At 39.7% G+C, this 18448-nt stretch overlaps 1 protein-coding gene across 1 annotated transcript in view; it reads left to right on the top strand.

The window, feature by feature from the left end:
- Positions 1-6: 6 nt before the first annotated feature.
- Positions 7-18448, top strand: part of Heca (hdc homolog, cell cycle regulator) — a 50798-nt gene continuing 32356 nt past the window's right edge. The window contains exon 1 of the mRNA XM_028779206.1: positions 7-499. Within this exon, the coding sequence (XP_028635039.1) occupies positions 229-499 (271 nt within the window). The 5' untranslated portion in view covers positions 7-228. The remainder of the gene's footprint in view (positions 500-18448) is intronic.

The following is an 18448-nucleotide window of genomic DNA, read 5'->3' as shown; positions in this document are numbered from 1 at the left end:
CGCGGGCCCGTTGCGCCCGCGCGGCTGCGAGCCTCGGGTGGCCGCGCGTGGCCGCGCCGGCTTCTGCCGGGGAGGGCGCGGCGGCCGGAATGGCGCGGCGCGGGCTGCGCAGCGGGGCGGGCGCCTGAGGAGAGCGGCCGGCCCGCGCTCTCCGTGGCCGCCCCCGGGCCGCGGGGAGCCACCTTCGTGGGCGCCGGGTACCGGGACACCCGCGAGCGGGTCGGGGAGATGCCCAACCCCAAGAACAGCAAAGGCGGCCGCAAAAACAAGCGCGCCAACAGCAGCGGGGACGAACAGGAAAATGGAGCCGGGGCCTTGGCGGCGGCGGGTGCCACAGGCGCGGCGGCCGGAGGGGCCCTGGCGGCGGCGGCGGGCTGCGGGGCGGTGTCGCCGGGCGCGGTGGGCACCGGCGGCACGGCGGGCCCGGGAGGTGCGGGCACGGGCGCCGCCAACTCCACCATCGCTGCGGGGGCTGCAGCCGCGGGAGACGCCAAGAATGGTAAGACGACAGCGGCGGGGCGAGCGCCAACTTCCTCCCCGACGGGCGGGCGCGGTGGCGGGGCCTTGGGTGGCGCGGGCGGCGCGTGGACAATGCGAGTCAGGAAGTGCTCGCCCCGCCCCTCCGCCCCGCGGTGGCTTTCCCTTCGTGGTCCCCACGCAGAGCTGCGTGGACCGAGGCTACGGGCCCGCGGCGACGCTCCGGTTGGTGCCTGCTCCCCGTGGTGCCCGCGCGGACGGAGTCTGAAGTGTCCCGGGTTAGTGGGAGCGAGGCAGCCAGCAAGCAAGAAAAGGTGCCCAAGTTAGAATGATCCGATTGAAAACTTCCCTGCTCACCGCCACCTACCCACCCACCCACCTTTGCCCCCAAAGAAGAAAAGCCTTAATTCCCAGACGATCTAGGCCTATTGCCTGATTGCCACAGGTGGAGAGGCCAGAGATTGAGAGGTGTTTGCGTGTGTGTGTGTGTGTGTGTGTGTGTGTGTTGGGGGGAGGAGTATTTATTTAATTCTCTTGTCTCGCTTGAGGAAGGAAGAGAATCTGAACTTGACTTCCGTTCCCAGCCTGGAGTTTTTTGCCTTTTTTTTTTTTTTTAAGGTCCCTTGTATAATTGTTTCACATTTGTTTTTCTAAAGAAGCCTGATAATTTCATGAGCGCTTGAATGATCCTTTAGAAGGGAGGAATGTAGGATAGCTAAGGTGTGACAGGATTTTCTCTTCTTACTCTCGAGACACTGTTTTTGTGATTGGATGCTTGACATTTATTTGAGCAGTTTTTAAACTGTCAGGCAGTTTTTCAGGGGGAAAGAATGTATATTTTAATGTAAGCAGATGAGGATCGTTATAATAGTTATATTTGCTTTTTAACACAATTTTCAGTTTCCGAAGCCATTCTCTATGTAGATGTTATCCCTTTAAAAAGGGGAACAGTACTTATAACTCTATAGTGCTTCCCATAGGAGATAGACTACAGATTGTTGGATATAAGCCCCACTGGCTCAGCTCCTGCAGTTTTGAAATAGGAAGATTTGTTTATTTATTTCCAGGGGCAAACTTACACGTTTGTGAGTGTTTGATAATACTTTTGGCTAGCCTGTGCATGTTCTTGCTTTCTTACCTCTAACTTTCTTTTTGAGATTGATGTGACAAAGAAGATACTTAGACTCTGCATAATACCAATCCTTCCTTAGCCATTTAGAGTTTTGATATCTTCAGAAAGGCTAGTTTTTCTGAACCTCAGTTTCCTCATGTACAAACTTGGTGGGAGTGAGGTTGGGAGTCGGGGTTACACAGGTCCTTTAGAGGGTTATTGTGAGGGAGGCTCAGAGTGACCCTTTACTATTACGTTCCCATTTCTTGTTATTTTAAAGGCTTATTATGCAAAGGTTAATAGAAGCTCATTGCAATAATAGAAGGTTGATGAATAGCAGCTATTAGTTATTCATTTAAAATATTACTTAAAATAATTATTAGACTATTGTTATTAAGTATTAAAATAAATATTTTAAAGGAACAACTTTTTAATTTGTAATGTTAATACTATTATGTATTAGGCTAGTGTATTAGGCTAGAGGCTATACTTTAGTACATCCTTGGTTCTCACAAAGACCTTTGTTTCTGCACTGCTTTACCACACTGAAAGATTTGAGTATCTTAAAGTATTGAGGAAGTTTCTCTTTGGCAGGTGGTACCTCCTAGATTGAAAACATTAAGGCGGTTACATTATTCTTTTGAAGTAGTAAACTGGTAGATTTAACAATACTGTGTATACCGGTGTAAAGCTATCTATTTCTTATTAGGTCTTTATTAGACATGGGAAAAGAAGCAACAGGCCTCCATGTTGCCATAACCAGAATCTCAGAAGCTGTATATTCCAGAGCAGTGAGCTGAATTTTGTGGCGCCCATTGTTGGTGTCACCTTGGTGAATAGTTTGGTTTAACTGGAAGAATCATCTCTGTGTTTCTGAAGACAATTTTAACATAGGTTCTAAGGCCTACACAAAATGAATAAGGAAATTGTAAATGGTTGATGTACATGTATATATATGCATATATATATATATATATATATGTAGATGAGAGATTTTTATAGGAAGGGGCAATAGATATGATAACAAAGATTCATTTTTTTTTCTTTTTAACTGTGTGAGTGTACAAATAACATACTTTTTGAGTTCAGAAAACAACTTTCAGGAGTTCTCTCCTTCTATCATGTAGATTTTGGGTATTGAACTCCAGTTTTAAGGCTTAGTGGTAAGTGCTTTTTCCCACTGAAGCCATCTTGTTGGCTCAAGACTCAATTATTTTTAAGTTTTAAAATTACATTTAGTTGGACTGCTTTATGGTTTCTAAGTATATTTCAAGTTTTTGCTTGTGATACTAGATTTTACTGTTATAAAATTTTCAAAAGAATTACTAAATATTTACAGTCTTGTTGGTGGTGAGACAACACCTTAGCTATATAGGTCTCAGGCTGGCCTTGAACATGGTTCATATCTATTAAAATTTTAAATGGTTTGTTCTGATTAAGTCAGTTTTTAATGTACACTTGGATGTAAACTTAATGACTAGTATTTGTTTCAGATTTATAGAGTGGTGTTCTGTAAGTGTGGGACATTGTAATTACTTACCAAAGCAAGGGCATATTAGCCCTTAGTTGTTCATTGTCAGTATAAATACCTTCTCACTCTATAAAGAAGATGTTAGCCAGGGGAAGCTTGAGGAGAGTATAGTATGCTTGGAGTTGAGGCAGTTTGAACTGGTTGGTATTATGCATTTGAATAAGAATTCAAAGGATGTTGTACTCCTATTTTTTAGATACTAATTTATAAAGCCTTCTGCAAGGAATGGAAGAAACAAGCAAGTGTGAGGAAGCGCCATCATGTCCTACATAGTAAACATCTGTGTGCACATACTGCAGTATTATGATTGTAGGTGGACAAGATTTGTCATTCATTATTTTTAGACTCTAGTATTGAGGCAGTAGATTACAACTGGCTTCATTCTGGAAGTCTGGCTCTGTTAGGCCTCTGCCTTTTTTTCATCAGCTCTAAAAACATGTGAAAGCTTGATTGTGGTATGTCTACTTTCCAGTAGATGTGAGTTGCATGTACTTTTATAAATCCCTGTTTGTGGCTGAGCAAGGTTTACCACACATTCATTCCCAGCTCAGCCTTTGAGCTAATTCTGCCTTAAGTCATTAAATAGCTCAGTGTAGATGAAGCTAGTGTTTGCCCATTTTGAATTGATACCTCTGATTTTCTTGGGTAAGTTAAGTTCTGAGCCTAGTTTCTGCATATGTAAAATGAGATCATAGTACCTCCTTAAATATGAAGCAAGATAGCTATTATGTATTAAAGGGTATATTAGAACAGTTCCAAAGGAGTTTATAGTGTAAGTTATTTGTGTTCAGTCCTGGGAAATAATCTTTTGAAAGAGGAAAGAGATTTATGGGCAGGAGGCTTATTGTGGAGTTCTCTTCATTAGTGGGAGAGAGAAGGAGGCAGGACTGGGCAGAGGGTGTGTCGTAGGCACACCAGAGATAGGCTGCTTTTTGGTGACTTTAAACCTTGAGATAGGTATTTAAACCTAAAACTTTGAAACATGCTCCCCTAGAAAGTAGTAGACCTTTCTGCTGGAAAACTTATATAGACAGGGACTCTTGTTTTCCTGACATTTACTGGGTTCTTCCTTTAGACTTACCAGGTACATCACAGAAGCCAGTGTAGAATAAATAAGTATATCTTATTAACTGCTATATAGGTTTTGTGGGGCAGACTGAGGGATAACCACTGTATAACATTATTTTGATAAAAAGATATGTTCTGAATCATGTATCAGTTTATAATTTTTTTGAGTACCACCTGAGTACTATCTATGAACAGGATTTATATTTTGCTTTATTTTTTGATAAGTAAGTAAACACTTTATAACCAGGTTTGTAGTATACCTTAATGGGTTGTCCTTTTTAGGCATTTACTTTATTCATACATTTATAAATTACCTATATGAATCAGAAGTAAAATAGTGCAAATAGTGCATGCCTGATTTTCCTTCCTTCCTTCCTTCCTTCCTTCCTTCCTTCCTTCCTTCCTTCCTTCCTTCCTTCCTTCCCTTCTCCTCTTCCTCTTCTTCTTCTTCCTTTTCCTCCTCCTCCTTTTTTTCTTTTTCTCCCCCCACCCCCTCCAAGGCTTTCTTCAATTGTTATTTTCTTGTTTCTGCTTGCTGAGTGCTTGAGTAACAGGCATGTATCACAGCACCTGGCTGGACATTTTTTTTTTCTTTGTATAGACATGGTTATCCTGGAACTAGCTCTGTAGACCAGGCTGGCCTCTAATTTACAAAGATCTTCCTTCCCTTGCCTCCAGGAGTGGTGGATTTAAAGGTATGGATCACCACTGCATGGGTGGACATTGTCTTTTGAAGTTCATCTTTGTAGTAGGGATTGGTGGAAAAACCGCTTGCTATATCAGATGCTCCTCTCTTTGCTTGTTACAGGATTAGTTATTAAATTTAGAAGTTAAACTTTCAGTATCAGATTTCCTTTAAGTCTAAGAGTATAAAATATTTCTCAGAGAACTGAAGACAGACGATAAGATATGTATATCTTAGCACAAAGGAGAATCGAGAATTCCAGGCCAGCCTGAGCTATATAAGAGTCTACCTCAAAACTGTAAACCAAAGCAAAAACCAGGAAACAAAACTGGCAGTTAATCTTGTAGCTTAGTCTACTTATGAGTTTACTTCAAGTGTTTAGTTGTGCTAAATTTTAATTAATTTGGTTAACGAACTTGAAGGTAACTAAAGGAATGTGTTAAGAGAGGAGGAAAATATGTCCTGAGTATATTGGTGATTACTTCTCATACATCTAAAGAGATTTATTTCAAACAGTGGTTGTCATTCTTCCTAACACTGTGACCTTTTACTGCAGTACCTCATATTGTGATGACCCCCAAATGTAGTTATTTGCATTGTGGTTCATAACTGTAATTTTGCTCCTGTTAGGAATCATAAATATCTGATATGAAGGATATCTGATATTCAACCCCTGTGAAAGGACTATTCAACCCCCAGAAGGGTCCCAAACAACATGTTGAAAACCACTGATTGAAAATACTGTGTTAAGTTGGAGATGTAATAAAGCCCTTTGCTCAGTGATAAAGCCCTTGCATGCCCTGTGTATGTGAGGCTCTGGCTTCATTTCTCAGCACTGGGGGAGGAGGAGGAGAGAAAGAAAAAAAAAGAGGGGCTAGAGAGATGGCTCAATGGTTAAGAGCTTTTGTTGTTTGTGCAAAGGACCTGGGTTTGACTCTCAGCACTCCTATGGTGGCTCACAGCCATCTGGGTTTGGTTCTCAGTACCCACATGGTGATTTACAGCAGTCTTTAACTCCAGTGCCAGAGGATCTGACATCCTCCTGTGGTCTCGATGGATACTGTATGCATGTGGTGTAGACGTAGAAGTGAGCAAGACACCCATATACGTAAACGAAAAATACAAAGACCTAAAGACAATTTTAAGAAAGAAAAAAGTTATATGCCAATTTCTTTTCACATTTCTAGTCAAAAATATCCCACCACTGAGTGATAACAAATATTAATATTTTAATATTTTGACATACCTTTTTTCAGCTTTAAATTTCTTTTTTTTTCTACCAGGAAGAGCTTCCCTAGGAAGCTTTCTCTTAAAGATTGTTTTAGAATTTTTTTTTTTTTATTATTTTTGAGACAGGGTTTCTCTGTGTAGCCCTGAAACTTGCTCTATAGACCAGTCTGGCCTCAAACTCAGAGATCTACTTGTCTCTGCCTCCTGAGTGCTGGAATTAAAGTCATGCACCACCACTGACTGCCTGGCTCTTCAAAATAACATTTTAATCCCATACCTGAGATATAAAAAAAAAAACATTGTAGTAGAATAATTAAGAAGGTTAATGCAGAAATTAAGTACATGAAAAAGGAAAATACAAAAATAAAAGATTCAGGTTTATAAATTCATTTTAAAAGCAGCCTATGTTCAGCGGTAATCCTCACTCGAAGATTTGATCATAGTTGTTTTAATTTTTTTAATTTACATTTTATGATATGGGTGATTCATTTACATGTATGCTTGTGTACCACTTACATGCCTGGTGTCTGTAGAAGTCAAAAGAAGTCATTGGATTCCCAGAAACTGTAATTATGGATAGTTGTGAGCTGCCATAGGGTACTGGGAATCAAATATTGGTCCTCTGGAAGAGCAGCTGATGTTCTCAACTGCTGACCCTTATTACCAGCCCCACAACTCTTCCTTTTTAAATTTATTTGTGAAGAAAAACATGTTTGTGATTGCATGAAATGTTTATTCATAAAAAACTATTACAGGATTAAGAACTATTAATGGATGATTGATAAAGGTCATTAAGTATACAACACTATTGGTCAGCTACTATTATTCTATTTTCTCTTTTAGTTTTCTCAAGGAAAATATTAAATTGTACCTTTAGCAGAGTAAACAAGTAGAATTCAGTGATAGAAGTTGTGTAGTTGGCCTTTTTTGAGTTAGGAAGCACTGATCCTTTGCCTTACCATTCTTAAAGTTTCTTATATTGAGATTAAAATATAATTACATAATTTCCTTTCCTTGCTCCAAACCCTTGTATATACCCTTCCATGTTCTCTTTCAATTTCATGGCCTCTTTAATTGTTGCAGATATATATGTGTATGTATAGGCATATATATTCGTAAATATAACTTGCTCAGTCAATATAATGTTACTTGTAATTATGTTTTTAGGATTCACTGTTTGGAATTGGATAACTAGTTGGTATGTTCTTCCCTTAAAAAAAAAAACCCTATCTGCCCCAATTTGAGTATTCTTTAGTTCTTTATGTAGGGTTGAGGCCTTGTGCTTTCTGACCCCTATTCCCTATACACTTTGGCATATCTCTTGTTGTCCTTGTTCTGCTCATGTTGGTGAGGCTGCGTGAGTGTAATTTCTGACATTACTAGGATATACACTCTTACAGCAAATTTTCTCATCCTCTGGGTCTTGCAGTCTTTTAATACTCCCTCTTCTGCAAGGGGCCTTCAGCTTAGGAGTGGGGTTTGTTTTGTTGACCTATCCATTGTGACTAGGCTCCACAACTGCATTTTGATTGGTTATGGTCTTCTGTAATGGTTTCCATCTATTGCAAAAAGAAATTTCCTTGATGAAGAGTTAACACTACACTTTACCTGTGGGTATAATGACAAATACTTAGAATATAATTAGAGATTATGCTGTTTAAATAAAGTGATCGTTGTTGGTTCTTACCCATGATTAATTCACTAGTTCTGAGTAGTTGCCTAGGTTTCTAGTACCAGCCATGATTTCACTCTTGTTGAACAAGTCTTAAGCCCAGTTAGAGAGCTGTTGGTTATGCCAAGGGATGAGTGCAACTGCTGCACCCTTAGGTTGTCATGCTGTATTGGTGATGTGGTTCAGAGATGTTATGCTGGGCACAACTGTTGCTTGCTTCACTCCTTTAGAAGCTTTCGAGGTGACTCCTGGTACTATGAAAGCTAGTCCTCAGGGAGGAGGTATTCAGGTCAGTTCCAGCTTAGGAACCCCTGGGCCCTGTGTCTGGAGTGCATGAAATCTTCAGCATTAGGAACTTACTTTGTACTTCTAGGAGTCACCAGTGGCAATAGCAATAGTTTGTAATGTTTGGGGAGTCTCTTGGACACTTCTGACCAACTAGTCAAAAGAAGGCATCTCATGTCTGGTGTTGGGATGTTAGGTGGTCTTTGGATTTTGAAGGGAACATTGTCAGATTAAAGGGCTTATGAGTATTGTAGTTTATTTTTAATTTAATTTAATTTAATTTTTTTTACTTATTCACTTTACACTCACTGTCCCCCTCCCACAACTCTTCCTTTGTTCTTGCTCCCCTGCTCCTCTAAGGGGGTGGGCCCCCCCTGGGTATCCCCCCGACCCTGGCACTTCAAGTCTCTGTGAAGCTAGGTGCTTCCTTTCCCACTGAGGCCAGACAAGGCAACCTAGCTAGTAGAACATATCCTACATACTGGAACAGCTTTTGGGATAGCCCTCATTCCAGTTGTTCAGGGCCCACATGAAGGACAAGCTTCACATCTGCTATAATGAGTGGGACTTTGGTTGGTGGTTCAGACTGCAAGTTCCAAGGGGCCAGGTTAGTTGAATATGTTGGTCTACCTGTGGAGTTCCTATCCCCTTTGGGGCCCACAGTCCTTCCTCCTGTTCTTCCATAAGAGTCCCCAGGCTCCATCCAGTGTTTGGCTTTGAGTGTCTGTATCTGTTTGAGTCACCTGCTGGGTGGATCCTCTCAGTGGACAACATGCTCCTGTCTGCAAACATGACAGTGTATCATTAATAGTGTTATGGATAGGTGCTTGCCCATGGGATGGGTCTCAAGTTGGTCTGGTTATTGGTTGGCTGTTCCCTTAGTCTCTGCTCCTCACCCAGGGAGTTGGGGGGGGAGGGCTGCATTACTTGTAGACAGAATAAAAAAGCATTCAACCCAAAATTCATCCTGCGTTAAAGTTTTTTTTTTTTTTTTTTTAGGTAGGTAGTTAATAGTATGATTTCTTAGGAGTTTTTCAGATATTCTGAATGTTATTTTACCATCTTCCTTCTATATTTATCTCCTTCCTCTGTCTCTAAATAGAGACCCTCCTTCTCTTTTCTGTCCCTTACCCTATCAGATCAGGTGTACCCTGCTGTTCCTCTCTCTATTGTTTTCCCTCCACCCTACCCAATGGTCCCTTTTTACTTTTCCGGATTTTGTACTTACTCTAGAATATATATTCAACCTGAAGATTTGAAGTTAGGAGGAGCCTCTGATGAAACAAAACATGTGATGTTTGTCTTCTTGGATCTGGGTTACTTCATTCAGTATAATGTTTTCTAGTTCCACTTGTTTACCTGGAGAATTTATGATTTGTTTTTTTTTCTTTACAGCTGAATAGTATTCCATAGTGTGTGTGTGTGTGTACATATATATCTCACATTTTCATTATTGATTCATTGATTGAAGAACAATGAATTCATTTTTATAGTGGTCTTACCACTTTGGTTAACTCAATCTAGAAATTTACAGAGTTTTGTGTCTTAGGTGATTTTGGATTCTATCAAGTTGACAGTATTAACCATTGCAGGTAGCTCAGTATAAAAGGTTTATCATTAAGGATGATGGGAAGATCTAACCGTGTTTGCTGATAGAGGGAAAGGAACCAATACAAGAGGAAAGATGAAAGATGGATTCAAAGGAGGGTATATGCAATACTTATAACAAAGTTACACACACACAAAGGCAGGAAGCACAAGCATGCAACAGGAAAGCTGATCCTTGAAAGGAAGAAGTGATCCTCCTAAGAAAAGTGATGAGGAAGTGTAAGTATCCTATTATAGACAAAAGTACACACACAGGTATAAAAACATAAAGATCATATAGTCATATTTTATAATCTGATTTTTATACTTAATATTTTATGGACATTTTAGTGGAACACTGTGTGATAGGTATTATTATTCTTAAGGAATATGTAGTATACCATCATATTTCTCCACCTTAGAGAGTATAATTCTTCTATGTGAACACTCCTATCCACACATACATAATTTATCCAATTACTTCTGTCTAAGTAATTTCCTGTTGCCATATCTGTAAATTAGGTTGTTTCAAAACCACTGAACTAGACCATTTGTGGATAGGGGAAAAAAGGTTTATTGGACTATTTCAGGGCATGGGTTGGGGGCAAAATGGCACAATAGCACGTAGATTTTATATGACAGTCAAGAGGATGAGTCTTTGAGCTGATATAGCTGTTGCAGTTGACAGGACTAATGCTCTTGCCCAAGGTAGTTGACCTTAGGGTGTGGGAGGCAGATTAAGGGAGGTTTTTGGAAAACAGAAACCCACCTATAGGCTTCTGTTGCCTGCCAGGGTTCTTCTCTTTAGGACATTGTCATCAGCATCAGACTGCCATGGGAGGAGGCGGGTTTTGGACCTAACAATCAAAATATCACAGGTTTGGACATTTTTAAATCATAGAAATAATATAGTTCTGAAAGTTGGAAAGTAAAAGATCAAGGGATAGGAAAAAGCCAATTTTTGTTGTGGTGATCACCACAACAAAAATTGGCTTTTTCCTAAACCAAGGCCACCCTTGATATGGCCGCTAACATTGGGGAGCCTTCCTTTATGACAATATTACACCCCAAACTGACAAATGGTTGGTAACTTGAACATTTACAAGAGACTAGGATGGCTGTGAGTTAGCCCAATGACGGGATTATTGTAGGTCCACTTCCCAGGGGCCCACCCAATGCAGCCGAAAAGGAATGCGTGGTGCTGGGAGTGGGTGCAGCCTACATGGCCTAAGACAGGGCTCTCACCCTCCTTTCACCCACATCAGAGTCCCTTGACGTTGCCCATCGTCGACAGCCTAAAGCCTTCGACCATCGATGTGACTCGTCTCACATCAGTGTTTTGGGGTTGTGAACTTGTCTAAGACCCCCCATAATTAGACATCCAAATTCAAAACTCACATAGTTGGGATTGAACATAAGACGCCTTCTCTAACTAAACAGAGAAGGGGGAGATGCCAGAAGCCAGGACCCTCGCCCTTACCCTTACCCCCTACCTTTCCCCACCTGCACAATGTCCTCTGAAGCTTGGCAACTGCAAGATCCTGCTTAGCAACTGCAGATAGACTCAAAGCAGAGTACCATGTCTTCTTAAGAATAGCAGGGAGACCATAACTCAAGCAGTGTACCATATCTTCTGAAGAACTGCAGGTAGATCATAATTCAAGGCAGTGTACCATATAGACCATGACATGTTTCAAGGCACAGGCCAAGAAGATTTTGTACTTTTCCACCACCTGGACCCTCTTACCCCCTCCCCTTGTAAAACATGCTATAAAAAAGCATTTCATGTTCAAAAAAAAAAAAAAAGAAATAAAAAAAAAGATCAAGGGATAGATTTGTTATCTGGTAGGGGTCTGCTCTATGGATTGTGTTATTTTATCACAACATCCTCAAAAGGCAGAACACATAGAAAAGATGCACTTGGTCTAAATCACTTTTCTAAGGATATTAATCCCATCTGTATGGTTGATCGTCTTCTAAGCACTAGCTGCCTTAATGCTGGTGCATTGGGAATCAAATTTCAACAAATGTTTTAGGAGAGACCTAGTTTTTTAAAGTGTATTTTACCTATAGACTCCGTATGTAAAGATAATCAATCATGACACGTATAGTGGTGGCACACCTTTAATCCCAGCACTTCAGAAAGCAGAGACAGGCAGATCTCTTGTGAGTTTAAAGCCAGCCAGGGCTATATAGTGAGAGCCTGTCTTTAAAAAAAAAGCCTATATTTTAAAATGAATTATATTTTTAACATTGTGTCTTTTTTCCATGGCCGTTCTTGTCTCTGGTTCTTAGTTTTACAAGCATGCTAGAGAACTTTTGGTACTCATGAAGGTCTCAGCAACAGGAGAGTGCTGTTTAGAGCAGATGCTATTGTGCTTAGGGAGGTAGTGATTTAGTAGCTCAGAGAGATTCAACAAATTTAATCTAACAAATGTACTAATGGCAGATAACAGATTAGTAGTTGGTGATAGTGAAGGTGCAATCATAGCTGTTGACATCTGTCTGCACCATTCTAATGTTAATGTTGAAAATGACTGGGTTTTTATGTAAGCAATGCTTTGACTATAAATAATCTTTTCTTCCACCATCATTTTTCTCCAGTTTAACTGGAAACACATGGGATGATTTAGGAAAAAAAAATAAAACAAACTATGAAATAGTTACGTCTTCCTTATAAAAAATAAACACAAGTATGTTATTGCATTACTGCAGCAACAGCAGCAGCTGTGACTTAAGAGCAGGACCATGTGTAGTAAATATTGCTTTAACTGTACGGACTGGCGGTAAAGATTGAGAGGGGAGAGGATCATGTGAATTTGAAGATTGATCTATTTAGGCAACAACAAGAGTTCATTCTGTTAGTGTGTTCATTGTTTTGTTTTGTTTTGTTTTGTTTTGTTTTGTGGGCTTATCTATCTACTAGACATTTATTATGTGCTTACTGTCTTCTAAGACAGGAAGTATAATCTTAAATTATACATGGGAGCACCAGAGTCTACACTTTTAAAGATGTTCCAAGCAGGAGGAAGTGAGAGGCCCTGAGTTTTGGTTGCCATCAACATGATATGGGGCCGAGTAGTCAGTTTGGTTATGTGGTAGCCAGTGAACTAACAAATACCTAGCAAAGATTTTAACCAAGACAAGAGCCACAGGTCATCGATAAGCTTGTCAAGTAATTGTATATTTTAACAAGATAATTACTTTTAGAGCTTTTTTAAACTGGTAAAAAGTAAGTAGTTTTTATAAATTGCAAATTATGTTGTAATTTATCAGATATGGAAAGGGGAAACAAATAATTTATATTGTTATACTCAGGACTTTAAAAACTTGAGAACAATCTAAGAGAAATATATTAAGATGGAACTTTAAGAAAGATGACTTAGGGCTGGTGAGATGGCTCAGTGGTTAAGAGCACTGGCTGCTCTTCCAGAGGCCATGAGTTCAAATCCCAGCAACCACATGGTGGCTCACAACCATCTGTAATGATATCTGATGCCCTTTTGTGGGGTGTCTGAAGACAGCTACAATGTACTTACATATAATAAATAAAAAAACAAAACAAAAACCCGAAAAGGTTTGCCATTTTCAAAAAAAAAAAGATGACTTAATGAGAAACTGTGAAATGTTAGTTATCTAAACAGTTAGCTTAGACTATAGTAGCTAGCATAGCTCTCAGATACACTCAAACAGTAGTTCATGATGAAAATGTTAGGAAGGAAAAGCATTTCCTCTTCCTTCATAGGTTCAGGCCTTGAGGAACTGCAAATTAGATTGTAACAGAAATATGTGGAACAAAGTCATGGATAAAATTTGAAGCTTTCTTCAGTTTAATGGTAAGGAATAAGTGGGGAAGGGACACTTCTGGGGAAAGTCAACTTTGTGGAATGACAAATGGGCTCTTAGAATAGATGGGAGAGTCCAAAGATTTTCGATGATGTCTCTTTTGTGTGGTATGGAGACTTCTCACTTCTGGTAGTAAGAAGCAGTCTCAGTAAGGTAATTTTGGTAATTGAGTTCTTTTGGTGGGAAGAGGGAGACTGCTCTACTTTTAGGCAGATTTCCAAAAGTGAAAGCTGTCAACTCAAAAAATACTTTTGTAAAGAATTTTTTTTAACCATAATGACATATTCTAGATTTTGGCACTCAAATTATATCACCCTTCAAGAGGAATTGAAGATAGTAAAAGATAACCCACGTGTTCAGAATTTCGTTTATTTCATTTCATTGACAATTTACTTGGTATAGAATGTTTTAAGGTATAAGCCTATATAAAACTAATCAAGAGGATGCATTGTAGCAAAAGTTCAGATTACTTTTGTAAATTAGGAAGATCATACTTTAATGTATATTTTCCCCTATGGGTAAGCATAGGATTGATTATATTTTAGAGTTTTTAAAACATGTCAGGAGAGCCTTTCTGGTGTTGGATGAAATCACAAGCTCTGTTTGACATTACTTCGTGAGCATTTCTGAGTGTGAAGATGGTTTCAACATGATATTTCGTAGAATTGTATTATAAAAAACTTACTACTACTTGTTATGACTAACACAGTGTCTGGACAGAAATGGAAACTGGGCAATGTACAGAATTAAGTTCTAGCTGTTTTTTTATTGGCAGCAGATGCGGCCTGTAATCTGAGAGCCTGAGCCTGGGATAGTTGGCAGCAATTGTTAATGGACAAATACGGTGTGTCTAGAGCGGTGATACCAGAAGTCATGGACAGAGCTTGGCATGAAGAACTAACACATGGGGCAGCTCAAAGACTTCTTCCAAAGGGCTTTTAGCTCCATATGTGTTCTTACCCTGTGGTGCTTATGGTAAAGTAGCAGTAAAGGCTCGTTAAGGGAAAGCTTCTGCCTTTTCTTCCCCCCCTTTCTTTTCTCTCCTCCCTTGCTGGGAATTGAACCTAATACCTTCTCATTACTTGCAAGAAAGATATACTTCCACTAAGCTATACCCTAGCCTGTGGAATATTTATTTCTTCATATTATCTGATATAAATTTTGAACATATTTATCTTTGGCAATCACATAAATGAAAAATATACAAATTATTTGCATTTGAAAGATTGTCAGTGAATAAACTGTATCTTGGCCATTTTTGTTTTTCCTGCTAGTTTTTTTTCTTTTATTTACAAGTTTTTTTATGTTTTATTGATTTACACAGTCTTTGTATATTCTTTGCATCTGTTTGTTGTATTTTACTATTTGCCTTTCAGCTTTAGGTTAGTCTATACTAGCTGGAAATGTTTTATATGATTATATACTAACTACATAGAGACAGAGTCTCTGGACAAGCAGAAGTTTTGGAAGTTTGTGCATGGCATAGTTATTGACATTTGAGTCCTTTGAATACCAGTTGCACAGTAATGCTGTTAAGTTTATGGACTTTACTGATTTGACTGCAGTTTCTGCTGCCCTCCTCTGTGACTCTCTTTATCCATGGCCACTACAGTCTAGCAGACAGCTGAGCTCAGTGCTTCAACATATGAAATGTAAATAAAACATCCAAAAAAAAAAACCCACCTGACTTAGATTCTTTGGAGTTTTTATGCCATCTAAGTAGCATATTGCAGCGGTTGATAAAGGCTCCTGTTTGCTCTTCTCATGAGCCAGGTTGCAAACTGAGGCCTCTTTAAAGGCCAAATTGCCTATTTTTGGTTATGATAACAAACTTAAGTTCAGAGTCGGAAGAAAGGTTTCATTTTTCTCATTCAGGCACTTGAACTGAAATGGGCATGTGTATGTTAATAAAATTAGAACACGTGCTCAGTTGAATCAAAAGTTTATTCATGCACTGTGCTAATCTAGGCAGGCCCACACCTTAGATACCAGTGATTTAGAAAAGGCTCCCAAGCTCACTGATTATCCTAAAGAGTGAAATTGAGAGGCAAAGGTTAGAGTTGTACATTGGTGTTGCCATCTTATAAGATTACTGAATCTTTCCAAGCCTAATTTATTAAAAACTGTGTGCATGTACATGCTTGTAAGCATTCCTGTGTGTGTATGGGTTTTCTGATGTGGTATAATGTGCATTGTGCCATAGTACACATGTGGAGGTCAGAGAATAACTTTGTGAAGTGGGTTCTGTTCTTCCACTTTTGTGTGGGTTCCTGGGATCAAACCCAGGTTGTCAAACTTGTATCATTGGGTGACAGTCACCATTAACCATTGAGCCATTTCACTGCTTTAAGTCCCAGTTTTATCTAGAGAAAGTGAGAGTAACATGATATTGCTTGTGATGAGCCCTCTGCAAACTATAAAGCTGTTTGAAAAAGCAATTACTTGTGCCATGATCTAGGGGTTTTAGTGCTTTCTAGATGTATTTTTGCTTCTCAGTTTGTGAAGGAGGGTGGCTGTGATCCAACTAGTGATGAATGCATACTCTGATTTGTTGGAAGAATCCAGGACAGACCTTGGCCTTCCTCCAAGGAGTTCACAGTGAATGCTAATCTTCCAAAATTCATGCATTGCTTTTGTAGGGGGAAGGGGCTTTTGTTTCTCTACAGATTTGGATATGAGAGCTCTTATTGTGTAGATTTCCCTAGAGAACCTTCCTGTTGGTCTCAGGGAAAACCAGTTATTTGAGTTAGTCTTCCTAGAATTCCTGCAAAAGGCTTTATGATAAAAATTTTTTGTAAGTATCAATATGTATTATGTAATATATAAAAATATATATGTATATTTACCTTTTAACCGAGCAGGAGTAAGCCAGCAAGATATCCCTTTTCTGGTTTTAGGTAAAAAAAGAAAGAAGTCTAACAAGACATGGACAGAACTTTTAAAAACAATAATCTAGAGACTTGCTTTATTGCCCTAGGTCTGACACTAATAAATGACAAACCCCTGAACAAGTTCCTTGCCTGTTCTGAGTGTCAGTTTTCTTTTTTTTTTTTTTTCCTTTTTATCTATTTATTTATTTTTTATTTTTTCATTATTTTATTTTTTTAAATCAAATTGTAATTTTTACTTATTCACACAGGGGTTGTAAACACAAAAAGGCAGGACATGGGGAAGGGGATGATACTGGAGCATGGGTGTTCAGGGGGAATACAGATATCTTTCAGAACAGGGTATCGGCTGGGTGAAGGTTCAGGGGACAGGTCACTATGACTCTGCCTATGATTCACTTGTCCTTATCTAAGTTGGTATTATCTGCCAAGGCTACCTATTTACAAGGTCTATGATTACTCAGGCTTGTAAATTTCCACAAAAGCTGCCCGTTTCAATAGCTTATAGCCATCTGATTCAATGTTTTTCCACAGAGACCCAAGACTTGGTGTAGGTAAACATGTATGACAGGCCTATTCCTGGTTTTAGGCCTGTGACTGATTTTAGGCCTTCAGTGTATAAGCAGGGCTGCCCCTGACATCTCCTCCCTTTTCTAAGTATAAAAAGGCTGTAGGCCTGACCAGGAATTGAAGGGGACATTGTTATGGCTCCGGTACCCCTGTTGTTGTCCAGTGAGGCATGAGGGCCATACCCATCCCGATGTCTTTTTCCTGGAGAGGGGATACTTTTGACATCAACCCCTATGCAGTCAGGCTTGTCCCTCAGGGAACCCAGAGAGATATTTTAAACTTTTATTTATATTCCCTTGCAGGGCTTAGCCTTGCAGCCTAAGCAAGAATTCAGATTGCCAGTCAGAGGGGGTTCTGGGTGGCCCCTCTCTGCTAGGTCTAGGGGCAGAAGTCCCCTCTTTTAGGTTGGGTGGAGATGGGTTTTGTGAACACCCTGGATAGAGTAACAACTTCATCTTGAGTCTCGTGGTCCTCCATAGCTAACTTATGATAATGTATCTGAATAGGTTTTGCTACCAAATTATTTATCTGTTGTTTCACAAAGTTAGTCAGCCTATTTAAGGCCCAGGGACCAAAAGAAGTAAGCAAAAATAACCCAATTAATGGTCCCAAGATGGGAGGAAGTAGGGTTGACAACCATGAGAGGTTGAAAACCAATTCTTGTACCAGCACTCATCTTTCTCTTTCTCTGTCTTTTCTCAGGGCCTTCTATGACCTTTTTCATGCCCTCTTTAACCATCCCTGTCTTGTCTATGTAAAGGCAACATTCTTATTTAAGGGCTGTATACAGTCAAGAGCTGTACACAGTCTTTTCTATTGTAAAAGAGTAAATCAAGGTCAATAAAGTCCTTTGCAATTTTTGGAGGTCTCTTCAGACAGTGAAACGAGGAATTTCTTTAGATTAGTGATGTCAATCTCTAGCTGTTTGATATTCTTGTCAATGGCCCGTCAAAGGTCTGAGGAGTATAAGTTTGGAGGCCAGCATCTGGATTAGACCTTCTAACAGCAGATAGCACAGGTGATTCATTTTTACCTGAGATACTGCCCGGGTTAGAGCTCCTGGGAGGCCCTCTTCCTCTGGGTTTTGGGGGTTGGGTACAGAGCTGCGCCTGGGATCTGCTCTGTGCTCGGGCCCAGACCAGAAGTCCTTTATGATACAATTTAATTTCCATATTTTTTCGTTCATCAGTTTATAAATGAAAGCTTCACTTTTTTCCTTTCAGCTTTGAAATGGATAATTTTGAATCTTGGAGAATATCCATAGTACGTTTTGTACTGTATCTGTGTATCTGTATTTGTTTTGTATCTGTGTTTACAAAAAGGTAAAAAAATGAATGTTTAGTTATTGTGGTATCCCTAGCTTAAACAATCATTGGGAGTCTAAGTTGGCACTTACTAGTTTCCCTTAGAACATTTTATGAACTATTCTTCAAGGGTTGTATCATAGCAAGCCACATTAAGTGTACATGTGTGTGGTAAACTTTTAGGCCAGGAGGGC

This window comes from Grammomys surdaster, unplaced genomic scaffold, assembly GCF_004785775.1.
Source record: "Grammomys surdaster isolate TR1022 unplaced genomic scaffold, NIH_TR_1.0 348, whole genome shotgun sequence".
Taxonomy (NCBI): domain Eukaryota; kingdom Metazoa; phylum Chordata; class Mammalia; order Rodentia; family Muridae; genus Grammomys; species Grammomys surdaster.
Note: the sequence above shows the minus strand (reverse complement) of the source record. Positions and strands in the feature narration are given on the sequence as shown.